General features: G+C 43.2%; 1 protein-coding gene across 1 annotated transcript in view; it reads left to right on the forward strand.

The window, feature by feature from the left end:
• Positions 1-19,351, forward strand: part of cblb (Cbl proto-oncogene B, E3 ubiquitin protein ligase) — a 51,541-nt gene extending 32,190 nt beyond the window's left edge. The window contains exons 9-19 of the mRNA XM_074610266.1: positions 369-500; positions 6,998-7,198; positions 7,398-7,589; positions 7,698-8,084; positions 10,859-10,950; positions 13,231-13,365; positions 13,475-13,539; positions 13,741-13,854; positions 14,531-14,725; positions 14,944-15,060; positions 16,737-19,351. Of these exons, the coding sequence (XP_074466367.1) occupies positions 369-500; positions 6,998-7,198; positions 7,398-7,589; positions 7,698-8,084; positions 10,859-10,950; positions 13,231-13,365; positions 13,475-13,539; positions 13,741-13,854; positions 14,531-14,725; positions 14,944-15,060; positions 16,737-16,990 (1,884 nt within the window). The 3' untranslated portion in view covers positions 16,991-19,351. The remainder of the gene's footprint in view (positions 1-368; positions 501-6,997; positions 7,199-7,397; positions 7,590-7,697; positions 8,085-10,858; positions 10,951-13,230; positions 13,366-13,474; positions 13,540-13,740; positions 13,855-14,530; positions 14,726-14,943; positions 15,061-16,736) is intronic.

Below are 19,351 nucleotides of genomic sequence, written 5' to 3' on the forward strand. Positions count from 1 at the left end.
AGGAGACTGAAGTTCGCATCACGTGTGAAAACAACAATGTGTAGTTGTCTTTGTGTTCGAAGTTATTTTAACCCAAAACACAATGTTTGTCCCTAAACTTAGCTAAGTGAAGTTTTCTTGCCTAAATCTAAAGAAGCCTTTTTGTTTGTGTTCAAAATGTGACGTTTCATTCACTTTTACATGTTAGAACGAGTTGCTTTTAAGTTTCACTTTCACTTTTACAACGTAGTAGGCCCCTTCTGACCCATTAACATTAGGGCGTGACATGGTGGGAAGCTTGTACATGCTGTATGTGTGTGTCTGTTCTCTTGTATACTTTGATATATGCATCACTTGATGACTAACAGGAGTTTTCTCTGCCTGAACAGGAGCAGTATGAGCTGTACTGTGAAATGGGCTCCACCTTCCAGCTCTGTAAGATCTGCGCTGAGAACGACAAGGACGTCAAGATCGAGCCCTGCGGTCACCTCATGTGTACTTCCTGTCTCACGGCTTGGCAGGTATTGTAATGAACCGTACTGCGTGAATTCATTTTGACATTAACTCTTTGAACAAAGGGGTACATCTGTGGCTTTGACAGGTTGCCGTTGCCATTACTCATGTACATGGGACATTGAGTGGTTCATGCCAGAATGTGTCCATCCCATCATTACATCATCTCTGTCTCTATGTGCAGTATTCTGATCTGATCTGAACATTTTTAACTGTTCAACACTGCTAAAAGGGAGATTAACCCCTTAACTCTCGGACCCGGCCGTTATTCTGTCTTTCAGAGATTGTAGCAGGCTCAGTTTTCAGGCTAGAGGATACTGAGGAAGATACTGGTATCATGAAACTAGAAATACGTTCCATTATCTATTCTATTACTGGGGTCCCTAAACAGTCTTTGAATTGCATAAATTGGTTATCACTGTAAAGCTGAGACTCTTGTGGATCCAAAGAGCCCAATTGTATTCATGTGTGATGATGTTAGTCCCCATAGGAGACAATGTTTTGAAATTTGACCTCACTGTATAAATGACCTGTGGTGACCTCTAGGATAATCACAGCCTCATGAAACTTTACAGCCACAAACTAGAGATCTAGAGCATTCAGAGGATGGATGGCTTTCCTAGCTACATTGACAATAAGGGGGTTTCTGAGCAGTTTTCACAACAGAAGTGCTCGCCATCCAATCGCCGAAAAATGCAATTCTTGCAGAAATCTCCAAATGTCAAAAGTTTTTGATACCGAATCACAGCATGGCTTTTTCTACGGTGTTCCTCAAGGTCTTGGTGTCTTAATGTGGTATTTAGGAGGGATTATTGATCATTTTTATTAACTCTCGTGTGGTAAAAAATGGTTAAATTTAGCACCAAATCTGTGTAACAAATGGTATCAACCCAAAAAGTGCTGCAACAATTTCTGAGACATAATAGATCATGGGGATGACCATCAGGCACTTAGATCATAATGTCCTGACTTTCCCTTTATTGTAATTCACTCATTCATTTATTAATTAATATGTATTACAGATTTATGACTACAACAACTTGACACACAGTGCTGAGCTGTATCTCAAATTAATCTTCAGGATCCCAGCTTTTCCAATTCTAGGAGACATCCGGTGTTGACCTTTTATCTACCCCTGAAAAAAAGAGTGCAGAATGGTAAGGGGTGAATAAGCGACTGCATATAAGTGAGAAAAGAATACTGAATAATAGAAGCAGCTTTCAGCCTCCAGTGCAAGATACATGGTATAAAGAAAAACCTCCCTCCGTCCCTCACTTCCTCACGGTGTCCTTGCATCTGCCCTAATCGAATTTCCACATATCAGTCAGTAGCGGAAGTGAAAACTGAGCGTGTGTGCACACAGTATCTCCCAGTGTTTCTGCTTGTGTTTTTTTCTGCTTTCTGCTGTGTGCTATTTTTCGTAATTTGTGTATCCCAAAGCACCCTGTCCTGCACTGCTGTGTTCATTGTGCTTGTGCACTCATCTGTGCATCAGAAGCTGTGCCAGCAAAGTGTGTTTGTAATTACCTTCCCCTAATGAGCCATTAGCATCGGGTCCAGAGACTCCCTCCTCCTCCTCACCCCTCTCTCCTCTGCGTTGCGTGGGACATCTGTGTTGCAGTCACACACAGAGAGAGAGATGGCTCTCCAGACATGTAGAGGTCTGCACTGACTCTGATGCTATTGATCTCTGGCAGGGACACACACACACACACACGTATTCTCTGCAGTCCTGGACACAAGCCCAATTCTGTATCAAGGTTACTTTGAGTTGACTGAAAGTACATTTGTTCTAATTCTCAGAGGGGTTCATATCAAACACATATTAGGCCTCATTTTGAATTCTCTTAGTTAGAGCTGCACGATTATGGCCAAAATGATAATCACGATTATTTTGATCAATATTTTGATCACGATTGTTCACAGATTTAAGGGGACAAAATATTTTTATTGCAAATTGACATTTAAATAAACAGTGCGCTTCTTTCACTTCCACGTCATGCTTCATTACAACCGTCAAAAAATTATAAATGTTATCCTTTTACTTTGTTATTTTCTTCTATAGTGGTTATTTGCATAAAAACACACAATTCAAATGATTAGGAAATAAATGATTTTATTTTCATTGATAAAAAAATAAATCCTGGAATTAGTAATTATAATTTTATATATATATATATATATATATATATACTATAAGCTGCTTAGAGCTATTTTATATTTGAACGCATCATCGCTATAATCCGCCATCGCCCAGTACTCAAGTAGAGCTTGAACGCACCATAACGGAGCTGTGTAGCGTGTAGCTTCATGCTGTCAGCAAACGAGCCGGTCACTTAGATCACTCTGAGCAGCATCATGGGAATGAATCAGTAAGATAAGTTAGTTGTTCCAAGGTTGTGTAATGTTATTCCTCCACAGCTTATTTTGGACTTACAGTTGTTACAAATTGCAGCTTTATGTCTTCTTCACTCACGCTGAAGAAATTCAGTGTGTGATGTTACTGACTGTGCCGCTGTGTGCCGTGGTAAAACCATCATGTGGCGGCTGCACGTGTGTGTGACCGGCAAAAAACTTATATATGAGCATATGAGACGCTGATAACCAGCCAGCTTCAATTGGCTGCTGATTGACGGTGCATCTTTAGCCATTAGTTTAGGAAGCGCTTTATGCTGCAGAGGTTTCCATGAGCAGAGCATTTTAAATGTGAACACCGCAGTCATGTTCATTTAATTATGTGAAGCCAAAACCGTGATTAATATTGGATAAATTGTGCAGCCCCTACTCTTAGTGGTGTTGAATATGCATGGCATTGTTGTGCAGGTGAAACCTATCACTGGAGTCACGTCTGTTTTCTAACTGGAACAGTTTCAATTACCAGTAAATCTTGCATTATGTGTATTTTTACATATCCCAACACTGCGTTAGATGTTTGGCAGTGGGGCTTTCGCGAGGGAGGACATGGAAGATGATTCAGAGGATAATGAGTCAAGGTTTTATACATGTTGAGTGTGCTTTGTTTTTTCAGTCAGCGCTATAATAGTTTCCGTTTATCACGAGTCTTTGGTTTGCATTGTGTTAGTAGTCGGAGGAGTTGATGTCTAAATGAGCAAAAACATGTTGCACCATTGAAACATCATCGCTTTCAGTTCTATTTTACTGACCAAAGTAATGTTAAGATGGAAGTGTTTTTTGATGAAAATGCAAATAAGTCTCTGCGGCAGCTTCTGTGATAATGCAGTCAGTGTGTGTTTACTGTCACAGCACAGGAAGTCATCCTCAGTGGTATTTTTAAAGACATTTTGCATGTCTAATGCAAATTATACAAAAAACATCTTCCCCCCAGATCAAAATGTTTTTGGTCACAGTTGTCACAACAAAGAAATAATGAATTATATTCATTAAATGTGGATCTATTGTCCACAGAGTTTAAGTTCCTTGACATGAAAGTCCTTGGAAAACCCTTTTTGAGCAGATTTCGGAGCACACGCACGAGTGTTTGGTTTTCTGTTCGTTCTCAAGAGATTCATTTTTGACGCCTACAAAACTGGAAAGATTTTTCTGGGTGGCTTTCCTCTGAACATGAGCGCAGTCTTTCCAGAGCTCAGTCCTGTGCTCAGCCCACATTAACACTGTTTGTTTGTCATACTTCCTGTTATGACAACTCGACGTGACCCCGCCTTCTCGACAACCTCAGTCAGTGATTGAATGACGTCTGTCATCGTGTGTGTGTGTGTTATATACGGGTGCTTCGGTAATTAAATATTTTCCTCCACATTAATGAAACAGTGAGTCAGAGAGAGGGAACCCTCCTACCCTGTGACAGTGAGTAACCCAGCTCTGGTCCGTTCAGGTCGTGACTCACTAGTGGTGGTCCCCCATCTTTCCTCTCACTCTGTATATTAGTCAGCTGGGGTGGATCAGGCAACACTCCTCCGTCACAGCTGGCTGATGATCTATGTAATTCCACATCCTGTTTGTTTTTGATCTCTGCAGAATATGAGAGGGTTCCCTTGTTCTAGTTATTAGTTTGATCCTGAATCAATGCAGTGATGACTCAGACTGACTGAGTGGTTCGGGGCTTTTCTGTGTCTGTAGGTTTCACTCGATAAGGTTTGTGTACCTTAGTAATGAATCGTCTATCAAGAGCGTTGGCAGGTAGTTACTAGTTCTTTCCACAAAGTGTAAAGTCAACATTGTCCAGAGTGATGCAAACAGAGACAGTATGCTTGGCAATAAACTCCATATTTGGTGACTTTCAGTTTCAAAAGACATCTAGACGTATGGGCTAAAACTCATTTATTTATTTATTGAGTCAAATAATATATACAACATACTAGGGGAGGGGTGGGAATACGATTTTGAAATATATTTTTTAATGCCAGAATCGATATATTTGCTTCATTTGAGTCTATGCAGAGGTAGAAGGAAGTTAATGCTTTTATTGTTGTAGTCTGAGTAACGTGACGTCATATCTGTTCCGTATCCGTCAACCAAAACAAACCAGCCGGTCGGCATGCGCCAAAACGAGAAATTAGAAAACGTTGGAGGGTCTGCATGGATACGACCTGCACCCTCACGTGTTAAATCCAGCGTGGTAAACACTACACATCCAGTAAAGGATGGAAACACTTTGGGTTTCACACATTGCAGGAAAAGCAGAGCTAGACATCACGGCTAAAGCTGCATGCTAACTCTGTCACTGACAAGAAACGTTATCGTATCACGGTAACGTGCGGTCGACGTGCTCTCATCTCCGTGGTCAAATGGGCCGACGCTACAACTGATGCCTGACAATGACCGATATATTTGAAAAGTTAAAAAACAAGTTAACAAAAATCTCAAATAGGAATATCATATCGCAATATTTGTAGAATCGCAATTCTTAAAAATACATACCGAACCGGCACCCAAGTATCGTGATAGTATCGTATCGGGAGATTGGTGTATCGTCCCAGCCCTACAACGTACAGTGAAATAACATATACGGTCCATACATACATATCACATACTGTTTACATACACATAAACATGCCATGACCTAGAAAACTGATCAATCCCCTAAACATATATCATAACATATACACATATACAATACACATATATGATACATAAACACACCCACATACATCCACGGATAGTGTAATACATAATAATGCACTCAGTCATGCTGCAGAAAGTAATTCAATATCAGCAGAAAATAATTCAATATCCTTTGGTAAATATTTTTGGTAAATAATTCTACATCAGTGTAACGAGGTCCCGCTGGGTCAAGGCTGCATCCTGCATCAACCTACCCCACAGCCCTCCACAGCAGAGTTTAGCATGTAGATTATTATTTTAAAATACCTGTGATTTCACAGTGTTGAAAGCTGCTTTATTCAATATCTTCATTTTAACAATACAAAAAATGCAAAGTAAGCAACAGATGTTTGTGAAAACACTCATTTAATTTCACCATTGACATTAAATTCATTCACAGAAGGGATCAGCCGGGGATCAGCCCAGACACTGTCACGACTATGCTCTATAATAATGTGAAAGGCGTCACTCATAGTGACAAACCCACAGACAATAATCACCTAAATGCGGTTCCCCCCCACCCCCAGCTCTACTGAGTGTTTTAGCATCTTTGAGCTCACAACTTTACTGTTTTGGCTCATTGTCACTGCTCTCATCAGCATATGTTCACCAGCTAGTCGCTGGGACATTTAACAGAGCCAGATATTATTCTCAGGAGATGGTGGAGACCAAACCAGAGCTGAAATGAGAAGGAATATTGGGATGTGGGAATATTGTGAAGTCCAGGAGCAGTTTGTTAAGTCCCTTCAGTCGTGTCTGTTTCTTCTCTGTCTATGACCATCACACCATCTCCTCCCGTCTGGGATCCCTTCCTTTTAACCTCCCACTCCTTCCCTTCTCCACCCACTCCAATAAGGATTATATTTCAAACATGCCTTTGGTGCCTCCCCCCGCCAAGTCCCCAACCATATGGCCACCACAAATGCAGCTTTGTTCTCTGTAAACATTGTCTGCCTTTGATTGTAGCCCCTGAGTCAGTTGAGAGAGATGCACTGTAAACCAAGACCTCTTTTATCCTCTTATTTATGACCCCTGTTTTACAGGGGCTGCCATGTGGAATATATACATGTGGCCAATGAATGTTGTAAAGTTGCAAAACAGTTTTTCCCTGGAGAGGATTTCACAAACATGTGTCCAGTCGACTTTGCCAGAGTCCTTTCATGAATCGAGGAAATGAGAGATATAGGGGCAGTAGTGTAGCGCATAACCTTAACCATGCATATCCCAGCTGCGTGCAGAAACCACCTTCCTGCTCGACGGCCCAAGTAGTTCCTCATGTTCCCAAAACACAGCAAGCAACAAAGCCATGGGATCATTAGATTTAGAATGGGGTCACAAATGTCACCGCCACACCTGTGTATGTCTGTGTGTGTTTACCTGAAATATCCTGTTTGGTGAAAACTCTTTCCGTTATCTGTTCCAGGAGTCGGACGGTCAGGGTTGTCCGTTCTGTCGTTGTGAGATCAAAGGCACAGAGCCCATAATTGTTGATGCCTTTGACCCACGAAATGAGGGAAACAAGTGCTTTTTCCTGGACCAGCACAGCTGCCCCGTGCTGGACCTGGATGATGACGAGGACCGAGAGGACTGCCTGGTCATGAACGGACTGGCCAACATCAGGAAGGTAAAGACTTGTCGTACTAGGGGAGCGAAAGTGAAGGATATTTACTTTTATCTTTCACTTGAGCTCACAATTGTACTTTTAACAGTTTGATAAATACAAAAAGTTGATTAACTCTATTCCAATGCTTACATTAAACAGCACAACAGCTGGTCATAAATCACTAAACACCCCTTTAAGAGATGATTTACTTTTCTCTCAGCACTGTGCAGAGCGTCAGAACTCGCCCATGGTGTCTCCCAGCTCTTCGCCTGTCAGCCAACACAGAAAAGTCCAAGGAGACTCCAGCCACTGCATCCAGCACCTCGGCCTTCCCCCCGTCCCGCCACGACTCGACCTCATCCAGAAGGGCGCCATACGTTCCCCATCCGCCAGTCCCACCGGCTCCCCGAAGGTCAGTCCCAGCATTCCACACAAAAACAACAATAAAACATAAAAAGTGTTATTTTTAGATAGTCTTCTGTCATTTCAGTGAACAAACCATATCTCTCCACCTCTCTAGGGTTCGCCAGGCATGTCCAGGAAGCAGGACAAGCCTCTCCCAGCCCCACCTCCTCCCCAGAGGGACCCACCTCCACCGCCTCCCCCCGAGCGTCCTCCTCCCATCCCACCAGAGTCACGCCACTCTTGGCTCCCCACCACCTCTCCCTTGTCATGTTCCGTCTCATCTTCTACCGGCACGCTGTCAGACCCCAAGATGCCCCCTGAGATGCGGTGTCCTAAAGACAGCCACTTTGCAGATGCCCACAGGACCGGATCCGATCACCCGCACCAGCTGGAACCCACCGTGCCCTCTCACCTGAACGGAAGACCACTCAGTTGTCCGTCTGCTGGATTTGGGAGGTTACATCACAGAATGGAGGGAGCAGGAACGTCAGAGAGCTCCAAGGTAGGGCTTTGATATCAGTTTGAACACATGCAGACTAGCACCCGTCTACGTCCATGCCAGTATTTGGTGTAGCTCTATTGCTGTCCGGCAGGAAACAGTAGAGCTTTTGCATGTTGTACATAGTGTACAGTGCCAGAAACATGTTGAGATAACAAAAAGGGAAAAAAAAGGTGCCATAAAACAGGAGAAATGCGGGGGAATTGTGACCCCGGAGGAAACCGAGAGATGGCGATGAAAACGTGTCTTCCGGGAAAATCGGGAGGGTTGGCAAGTATGGAAATAAACACACAGCAGGTCTGTTCAGAGGAAGCGTTAAACAGTCAACATGAAGTGTTACACAGTGAACTGAGGTTTAGCGGCTGCATAGATTAAAATGAGAGTGTATCTGTTGCGTGAGACGTGCATCTGATACGCTTGTGGTACAGATGGGGGGCAATTGTGGTTTGTATTAATTTAATCAAACATTACAGCAGCGGTTGCTGCAGACACATCTGGTAGAGATCTGCACTTTTCTAGTTCCTGACGCATACGGTTTACCACCCTCATTGTCATAGACAATGGCAGTCACATTGTAGATTAGGAATGCAGCAGGCGCAAGATTAATGAGCTGCTCTGCCGTTCTTCCAATGTGTAAATGCATACTGGAAGTGAGTTGGACGGAATGTAAATATGCTAATCTATGCTCAATAATGAAATCCCTGATTGAACTGAAACTCTGACCATTCAAATACAACCAATCAAATCCTGCAGAGACATTTAGTGGTTAGGAAACCAGAATACTGCTGAGATCAGAAAGTGCCTGTCGATAGCATCGTCACTTTCGGTAATTATCAGGAAGTTGATTTGCAAACTTTTTGTCCTCCATATAGAGCCACTTTAATTTCACAGATAGGTGTGTTATGCATATGGAATATATTTCTCAACTAGTGTTACTGAAGGTGAAATGGGCCAGGATTTTCAGAATTGTCCAGTGATATGAATTCATACATGAAAACAGTACTTTGTGCAGCCGTGTGTGTCTGTGTGTCCCACAGGGAGCTGACCTTTACAAGGCTTACAAGATTTGTTTATTGTCACACTACGACACAGCGTTGCACAATTAAATATGTGTGGAGTACGAAGGATGAGTTGAGGAGTCTCACAGGCTTAGGAAAGAAGCTGCTCTGTTATCTGGTGGTACGACAGCAGACGGCAGCAGGATAAACAGGATAAACAGGCTGATATAGGTTATTTATAAGATGTCATTTTGCTACAGTTATGACAGAAATACACTCATCAATATAGGAAAAAAGGAAGCTCTGGGATTGTGCAGCGATAAGACGATCACCACCCACAACATCTTCCGACCACCCAGTCAGACCAGCTAAACCAAACGCCACTGAAAGCGGCCAGGAAGAGAGGGAAGTAGAGTCAGGATAAGGGCTAAGCTAACCCAGCTAGGACCCAAGGCTATTCCACTACCCAGCCTTCTCCTGGCTCATGTCCGGTCACAGGAAAATAGAAATGATGAAATAAGACTTCAGGCTAACCCAGTAATGGGAAACCAGAGACTGTTGTGCCAACATCTTTACAGACCTGGCTCCATCATAACATCCCGGATCAATCTATTGCACTTGACGGGCGGACTGTATTCCGCGCAGACAAAACGCAGGACTCCTGTAAAACGAGGGGGAGGCGGACAGACTGTTTACATAAACGATGCTCGCTGCTCAAATGTGGTCAAAGTTGATGGACGACGTTATCCTGATGTCAAATTTGTAATCTTCTAGTGCAATAGCTTGATCGGAGAACGCTTTCGGTGGCGTTTGGTCCGGCTGGAACCTCACTTATGTTGGCTAATCAGGCAGAAGATTAACAGGCCACGCCTTCCCTGTGAATGCAGATTATTTTTGGCATGGGATAAATATGAATTACTTAGTCAGAAGATGTCTATCAATCAGTGCTGTGTTGCATCCCTTCACAGCAGCACTGCTTTTACGTGACACACACGTGGCTTTTCCAGTCAACAAGCCGAAGCGTCCTCGTGTAAAATACGTAACCTCAAGGCTGAGCCATCGGTGTGTGAATGAGTATTTAGATTAGATCCTGAAGGGCAGGTTGCATGGCAGTTGACATGTAGTGTAAAGTGCTTTGAGTGGTCAGAAGACTAGAAAGGCACTATATAAATGCAAGTCCATTTACCATTTACTCATCCTGCTCAGAACACTACAGGCTGATGATTGGACAGAGCGTCCTTTATTAACAGCCGTGACAGCGATGCTGGTGTTGTTTTCACCTTGTGAGTCTGTGTGTGAGTCATCAAGGCAAAATGTGGTCCAGGAGACACCTACCGTATCAGTAGCAGGAACTACCACAGAAGAGGTTTGGAGTACTTTGCCAGGTGTTTATATTAAGTCTGCACAATATGATTCAAATCTGCGATGTGTGATATCATTGTTTAATATTGCGATCATCAGATAAAGGGAGGCAAAATGGACTTTGAGTGTGCACTTATTGAAATGCTGCATACATTGGTGAAACAAGTGTGTGATCGGTCTCAGCTTCTTTAGACAGAATAAACCAACTGAAGTGACTTTGATCAGTTTGTGAAGCCCGAAACCCGCTCGCTGCTGCTTGCGGCTTCGATTTTTAGCAATTGAGCTGCAAACTTCTGTTGACTGAGAAAAGGGTTTGAACAGCTTCTGGCTGTATTTCATCAAATTCAGTTGGCATTACCTTTCAGTTGTTCCTTTGTGACTTTTTTATAATTCTCCCCCTTTCTGTTGTGTGTGCAGCCCTTCTCTAATGGTGTGCAAGTCAGCGATGAGTATGACATCCTTCCCTCACGGCACTCGCCAACGCCGTCCGCGCTTGCCAATAGCCACAAGTGAGTATTACACAGATACACACATAATAGAACTATTTATCCAGGGAGATGAACAAAGTTTCCCACAAAGTATCCTCAAAAAATAATATAGAAATGCTATCTCTGTACAGCACATTTGTATTAATATGAGCAGAAAAGATTGCGGAAGCGTGTGTGTGTTCTCCGTATCCATGCAGTGGTACTTTACCGCCACCAGTGAGTTCCCGGGGAACTTTTTTTTATAGTTCCCCTGACAAGGCTGTATTTTAAAACTGTGTATCAAAATGAAAGTATGTGGAAACCTTAAAGACATGATCAGTTGATCACGAATGCAAAATCTTATTTTGAGACTCGGCTGTATCTTATTTCCCGTATTAGACTGAGCAAAGTCATTTGATGGCAGAACTGTGTAAACAAAAAGGGGAAGAGAACAAAATAGCTCAGTTTAACACTAGTCAGTTACTTTTAGCCTTTCCTTTTAGTCTAAAGTTCCATCTCCCAAACCTCCTCCTTTCTTTTCTCGCTGGTTTCAGACTCAGGGAAACTTCTCCCAGTGAGGTCTGGAAGCCTCAGGGAAAAGTCCTGGTTAGAAACAGCTTTAAAAATGATGGCTGAACGTCTAATAGCCTTTTAGCTGCAGCCGGGATTAGATTAGGTATTTCTGTGTATCGGGGCTGAAGTGGAGGCAGGGGATAGAGCTGTCACTTCTGATGAAGCTTGAGCTGAAAGGGGAAGTTCTGGTCTTGCTGAAAACAATTTAGCGTTGCAAAATATTGTGAGTGATGTACACACACTTCCTGTACACAAGTGTCTGCAGCTGACTTGTGTACAGTATATGCATCACAACATACAGTAGGTTATACTCACAGAAGCTCTCGTACACCTCCATTCATTCCCTGAACCTGAACCTGAATGTGTATTTGGTAATTACAGCATGTTTTGTCTTAGTTTACATGCTCATGTTTAATATGTAACAGTGGTTATGGTGGGCCATTAGGCTGGGTAGTTGTTTTTGTAACTGATTGGCCAAATACATTCCTGCATCATTCGTAGTAGACACTTCCTTCACTGTTGCCTCGTTTAATCATTACTTACAGAAGACACAACAGGTATCGTACTTTGTACCTTTACAGCACAATAACATTGTACTGTAACATATCAGGTAGGTAAACACAGCTAGCAGGGTGGAGCCAGCTGATAAGTGGTGCTGCTGTATATTTTCACATCACAGTACACACAATTGAAGTGTTTAAGAATTTGGCCTGATGGCTCTGGTCTGCAGCCTGTTTTTGTGCAATTATAGAGACACTGATCAGCGATGTTTGGGGATATTTATCCATTCAGAAAGGTTATTAAGGTTCAAACCCTGAAGGGGTAGAACCCGATTGAGTTTGTGCTGGTTTAACATTTTGTCGTCTTCCACCGCGGCTCCAATTGCCGTAAGGGTGCAAGCTAGAAACATGAAACTTGGCCCAATAACTGGAAATGGTGTGCAAGTGCTTCCCAAGAAATATGAATCCAATCAGCCACATGGTGGCGCTGTAATTAACGCCCTAAAATCCTCAAGGCGTGAGTCTGATTGACGAAATTTGACACACATATCCAGCTCAATGTGCTCTGCAGAAAAGCCTCTTCTTGGATCATAAAAGTCTGCCAAGATGGATTTTTTGCTGAGAAACAGTAATATGAATAGACCTCAATAACCAACAGAATTTCCCCAAATTCGATGCACATGCTCGGGGGGGACAAGTAATAACCAAGATCTGAAGTGTCATGTTGATTGGTGTGTGGCTGTGGCATATTTAGCATTATATGCTATATTATGCCTTTGCTCAATTTACTGTGAGCCGGAACGAGCTAAAGACATGAAACCATAACTGGAAATGATGTCCTAATGCTTCATATAAAATATGATCCCAATTGGCCTGATGGTGGCGCTACAATTAACAGCTGAAAAAGTGAAAAGTCTTAGGAAATCGGCCTTAACTCAAGTTGTCTTTGAGCGATCACATCCTGCACTGAGACCTGAACGTGCACACCAAAACCGTGTTTCCACTGCATGGTACGACTCACTTTTGGTACCAGGTCCTTTTCCCTAGCTGTGTTTCCACTGCAGATAGTACCCCCCTCAGTGTAGGCGGGATTCTCAGCTGATCGCCGCACCTGTCCTTATGGCACCCCAGAACTACCATCATCCTTCTAATGGGACTGAGAAGATATCAGTGCTTGTAGTTTGAATGTAATAACTATGAGTGACACTAATGGAAAGGTTGGGTTGATTAATCGTGGTCCTCTCTACAGGCCCTCCAACCCTTTCAGCAGCCCTGTGGTGGAACGACAGCGGGTAGCGATGGAGAGGGCGGAGGACGACTATCAGATCCCTTCATCCAACCTCTGCTTGAGCCAGGCTCCCATCTGCATCTCCGTACCCAGCAGGTACCGGCCGTCTTTCACCGTGTTAAAGTAACTATGGTGATACAGCAGCGATGTTCCATTAGAGTTTAATTAGGCTGCTGTGAACCAAAACGATTTTCCTCTCATGCAGGCACTTAGAGAACAGCTCTCCAGAGCCCTCCGTCGACGAGAAGAAGCCCCAGCCCCCCGAGCCTGGTGAGTCCTGAAACCAGCAGACACAATTAAACATCACAAGTAGTGAATCTTTTATTTGACTTCCTATGACTGAGATCATTCATCTGATGTAGTGAATGTTGCACTCCATAGTTTTTATTCTGTCTCATTTAAGGATGTTAAACCTGAACGTGCACAACAACCAAGTAGAACGATCTAATGTTCTCTGCTTCTGTTCCTCAGGTGGACACTCGGACTCGGGTAGGGGGTCGGGCTCACGGGTGGCACATAGCACCCTCTGCCCCTTCAACACCAACAAGATACCCTCCGACTATGACATCCTGCTGCCGCCACAAGGTAGCCAACCCCAACAGGATCACATCTCCCCCCCCTCACCCAGCCACAGCTCCCTGTCCGTCACAGCCTCTCTGCTCTCATATCCCGGACAGTTTTAAGGCATCGTCGCTAAATCTATATAAATATTCCCGCGTAGTGTGGGTTGATCACCCTGTTATTGATCAGTTCATTCTTATCGATCTGTGGAGCGTGACAGCTCGGTGTGACCTGCTGCTTTGCTAGCGCTGTGACTAGAATGCTTTTGCCCATCAAGCCTTGATCCATAATCTCCTTCTGTTTTTAGCACGCGATCCACTCGGAATATTAAACATTTTAAATCCATCTTTTCTGCGGTTGGTGCAGTTTTACTGCACAACAACTACTTGTCATCTCTGCTTTGGAGCTTGGCTCTGCCAGACATGCCGTGTTTTCTGCCCCCCCTAGTTGCGAGTGTGATGACGTTGCACAGAAACCCGTCTACAGCCTCCACTTTTGCCCAATGATGCCAATAATATACTGCCTACTGCCGCTTTAACCCAGACTACCCACAACAAGTTTCTGCTCTTCTGCATGCAATCCCATTGCTGGGACTGCACATGGTTTGACTTTCTAGCAGCATCAGCCACCTCCTCACGAAATAAGTATAAACTCTGAATCAGAGCAGAGACTTCAGTCTGTGCTTTCTGTTGTGTTTCAGCATTAGAAGTTCCCTTCATCAGCCGCCCTTCGTCCCTGCCTCCTCCTCCACCGGCGCGACACAGCTTCACTGACCTCTCCTCCTCTTCTACGTCCCCATTCGGCAACTCCTTCACATCCTCATCCTCCTCCTCATCTGTCATCGCACGACCACACCGGCCCTCCTCTGGACACGAGCACTTGCTGTTAACCCCTGGTGAGCTTGTGACATTTTGTTCCGACAAAATTGTGGAAAACAACATATAAATGTAGTGCATCTCCTACGGTGTTATGCTAATCTAATGATTTTCTCTCGCAGTGGATTAAGTGTTTATTATGCTCACCAAATTGTAGAAATTTCACACAGTACAGACTTACAGATACTTTCAACAGCCGCAGACTTTACCTGAATTTTCTCTTTCGTCTGTGGTGTAGACACAGTGTTGGACATGCTGAACAGTGCTGCTCCTCTTCCTCCAATCAGACGACACACGGAACATGTTAAAGGCTCCAGAGGCTGCCTGGAGTACGACCACGTACCAGCCAGTCAAGGTAGTCACCTCTCCTTTTCAGCAAATGCACACATCGTCCAGGTCTTACTGAGTTCACCTTCACACAAAACATTGGAAAATATACGTAGTGGTAATATACATAGAACTGCATCTTCTCTGTGTTTAAGACCTCAGTCATCGAACATATTCTGACTGGACGTATGATATCAAAACCTTGTACTCTAGTAATTAGAGATGCAGTAAGAAAATGTATGAGTATTGTGCAATTCAAAGAAGAAATTATAGCTGCTGCGCAACGAAGAAGGAAGAAGGAAGAAGAAGGAGGAAGATGAAAAAAGGAAGACAAATGATAAATACAGAACAGTTTATCATCTTTAATCCTTTTAAGGCATTAGCATGTTCTTTCTGCCTCGATCGGGTCTCAAACTCACAACCTCAGACACTATATTGGTGAGTTTACTGCCCGGGCAGAACTACCACTTCACACTATCAATCAACATTTATTTGTATAGCCCTTTACAACAACCAAACGGTACCCAAAGAGCTTTACATTAACATCAGGAAATAACAGGAATAAAAACACAACATATTCTAAAAGGCATAGGGAAAAAGTCACAGCGCTACTAGGTATTAAAAGCCAATCTAAATAAAAAAAGTCTTGAGCTTAGATTTAAAAAGCCCTAGGTCAGTGACGGTGCGTATATCAGAGGGTAACTTGTTCCATAGTTTAGGAGCAGCGACAGCAAAAGCATGATCACCCCACAGCCTATACTTCTAAAAAAGGTTGACCAGATGACCGCAAAGCCCCGTTATGCTCGCGGAGAGTTAAAATCTCGGACATTTAAGGTGGGGCGAGGCCGTTAATGGCTTTAAAAACAAACATCAAGAGCTTGAAATCGATTCTAAAGCGAACTGGAAGCCAACAGAGCGAGTAAAGTACGGGGGGGGGGGGGTAATGTGTTCACGTCTGGAAGTGTTAAAAAGCGAGCAGCAGCATTTTGCACAAGTTGGAGGCGCGCGAGGGAAGACTGGTTGAGACTAACATACAGAGCATTACAATAATCAAGTCTCCAGCTAATTAAGGCGTGAACTGTCTTCTCGAGATCGTGCCGATTGAGGAAGGGCTTTACTTCAGCCAGAAGACAAAGCTGGAAAAAGCTTGAGAGTTAATCTGTTTATCAAATTTCAAACAGCTGTCACATGTCACACTATGACTGAGGCAGTCGCTAGGGTTGTATGTAAAGGCAGATTGTCAAAAATTCAGTTTTTGAGACAAAATTCTGACAACGCAGAGATGTCAGGAATGAATTTTAATACAGATTGATTGCTTTATAAGTGACAAATTGAGGTTTAAAAAATGCTCTATTTCCATTGACTGCAGTGGTGCACTTTGTGCAGACATGCAAAGTTTGTCTGAATTTGAATCAGTTTCATTGTGTTTGATTTCATTACTTTTATTTCCCAAAATGTACCTCGTTTCCCTTGAAGCAGGTTTTACCATCTCTGGCATTCCACTGTGGAGATAATGTGCAGTGAATACCTCAATATCTGCTTTCTAGCTATGAAGGACAGTGATTACTTAAAAAGGTCAAAACTCAGAAAGTATTAGAAACAATGTCAAAGCTTTTGTTCTGTGACGGGCAGCGTTTAGTCTACAAACGTCTCCTTGACCACTTGACACTCTTTTTACGTGATTTCTCTCCTCTCCTCTTCAAGTATCGATGGACTGTTTGCAGGCCCCCGCCAGGCCGCCCAAGCCACTGCCCAGGAAGATCCCTCCAGACATTCAGCCGGGCAAACCCCACAGCTCGGAGTCGCAGAACGTGGACGCCAAAATCGCCAAGCTGATGGGCGAGGGTTACTCCTTCGAGGACGTGAAGCGGGCGCTGATGATCGCCCAGTACAAAGTGGACGTGGCCCGAAACATTCTGCGAGAGTTCGCCTTAGTGGCCCCGAGACTGAACCTCTAGTCGTAGAGACAGTGAAAGGGGGGAGCTGTGCCTCTGAATGGACCGACTAAAAAAAAAAAAAAGGGCTTCTTCATTCTGCTTGGCCTGGGACTGTTGGATCTACAATAATCAACAGAAACCCAGAATTTTTTCAAGAGACTTGCCTTTTGTTGCTGAACAGAGATAAGGATGCACAACAAAGTGGCTAAAAACCAAATCACAGTAGAACACAGAGATAAAAAAAGGGAGAAAAGACCGTCTGTGAATGATTTAAACCTGTGAAATAAAAGGAACCAGGCTCTGTGTTGTTTACAGTGAGCTTTGCCGGCGCTGGCCTCTGGTTTTCAAATGCTCCTGTTGATCTCCAGGCGTGGACTGTCTGCCTGTTTTAAAGCCCTGATCCTGCTACTGCTGCTACTGTTCCTTTCACATCCTGCCACCCTTCACATTTAGTTTGAAGGGCCTTTCCATAGAACAACACACCTCCAGCTCTTTTTAGCTTACATGTACAGCCAATTTGTAGGGGAGCATTTTTATTTACAACCAGTAGGGGGAACCAGACTCCACCAGTTTTGTTACTTTCTTCTCCTCGTGTTTCCTGTTTCACCCTCCTCTTACTTTGTGTGTTGACTCCACTTAACAAGATGTGGTGAGTCTGGAGCCAGAGGATGCCTTATTGATTCACTTGTTTCCCCCCAGACCTGGAGAAAAACTGTACCACATCTCCAGAGGAGCACTTTTTGTTAAACTTGGTATCTTCTTTTGGACAAGAAAAGTGAAGCAGGGAGGGTGGATGGGTTAGTTCTGCTCTGTGTTTCTGTTACTAGATCAGGGGATTAATCAGCTGGGGCCTTTTTTTTCACTTTCTTCATCTGAGGACAGCAAGCCTATGAATGTATTTGTTCTTGCGTGAGTGAGCGATACCTTTATACTCTGAGCTCCTCTCAGGCCCCTTCTTTGCCCTGAAGTGATTAAGTGGTGGAAAATATTTAGTGGATTTCTCAAATGACCAAAAGCCAGACGATCGTGCCTGCATTTCAGCTCAAGCATTTAAATGGCAGGAGCAAATCTGTCGTGTAGATCAGCGAGTCAGACGTCGTCTGTTAAGAGCTCAGCCGTCACACTGCCGCTGCCTGTCTCCACTTCAGGTACACAGCCATCATACGTCCACATTCCCAACAGCTTTGAGGAATCACTCTCAATCTGATTTGCAGTGAAAGTCGCGTGATAGCTCTACAGCAATTATGCATTTCTTTTGTTCTGATGTAGAGTTGTAATGTGAACACAGTAGAGATGAACAGAATACTGCAGATGAGTCATATGCACCTTCACTACAGGTGGAGTTCAAACCCATTACCTCAGAATCTGGAATCAGGTGGATTTCTCCCTAACGACTGCAAGCTGTCTCATCAATGCATATATTGGATTTCTTCAAACAGCATTGTTTTATTATGTTTGTATTAGTATGCAAGATCTTGCCAGACTTGTTAGGGGTGTAGTTTACCATAAAACAAGCTATTATTCTCATACTCAAACTTTGCTTTGTCCTATTTTAGTGATATTTCTGGGTTTCCAGATTTCAACAATTTTAGGGTACAATGGTATTCTTATGGATTAAAAAACTGAATTATCATGGTTAAAATCTGGCTTTAAGATTTCTACCTGTAGAATCTGAAATGTGATGACAGTCCCTTGGTAGTATTTGCTTCCATAACAGCCGCTACTTCCTATTTTGGTTACAGCTAGATTATTTAAGCAACGTATCTGAATGTATTGTGTTGGGAAACATCGGGTTTAACAGAGATAGACAGCTTACTTATTGGAGTGTACATAGATTGGTAGTGTGGATCTTTTCTTCCTGACAGTACAATGTGATGTATCAATATGATATGGGTCTAACTGTGTCATCCTAACTACTGTATATCAGGACTATAGTAACTTTTATTATATTAATAGTTGATGCAGCACGCTGAGCTAAGCACCTTGAGACTGTGCAACATCTGGGTCTGTCTGTTTGGACTGAGGTTCCTCTTAGAGATGCACCGATCTGACTTTTTCAGTCCCGATACCGAGTACCGTTCTGATACCAGTGTTTATTACACGGCTTTGTTGAATACTCGATTCTGATTGGTCAATCACTGCGTTCTGTTATTTCTTTATAATAGACCGTTGCTATGGGCGCAGTAATGATGTTGGTCCTGTTGTCTGTCTGTCGCTGTACATTATCCCTTACATAATTCATAATCTGTATACCTCACTGTGTGTGGAAGTGACTGAGATCATTCTTTTATGTGTTAAAGGCAACAACAGGCTCGACTTGAATGTCACTTTCCTAACTTTGTAAAACAAAAATGTAACAAATAAATACATAGATAACATAAA

Source organism: Sebastes fasciatus, chromosome 16, assembly GCF_043250625.1.
Source record: "Sebastes fasciatus isolate fSebFas1 chromosome 16, fSebFas1.pri, whole genome shotgun sequence".
In the NCBI taxonomy this organism is placed as follows: domain Eukaryota; kingdom Metazoa; phylum Chordata; class Actinopteri; order Perciformes; family Sebastidae; genus Sebastes; species Sebastes fasciatus.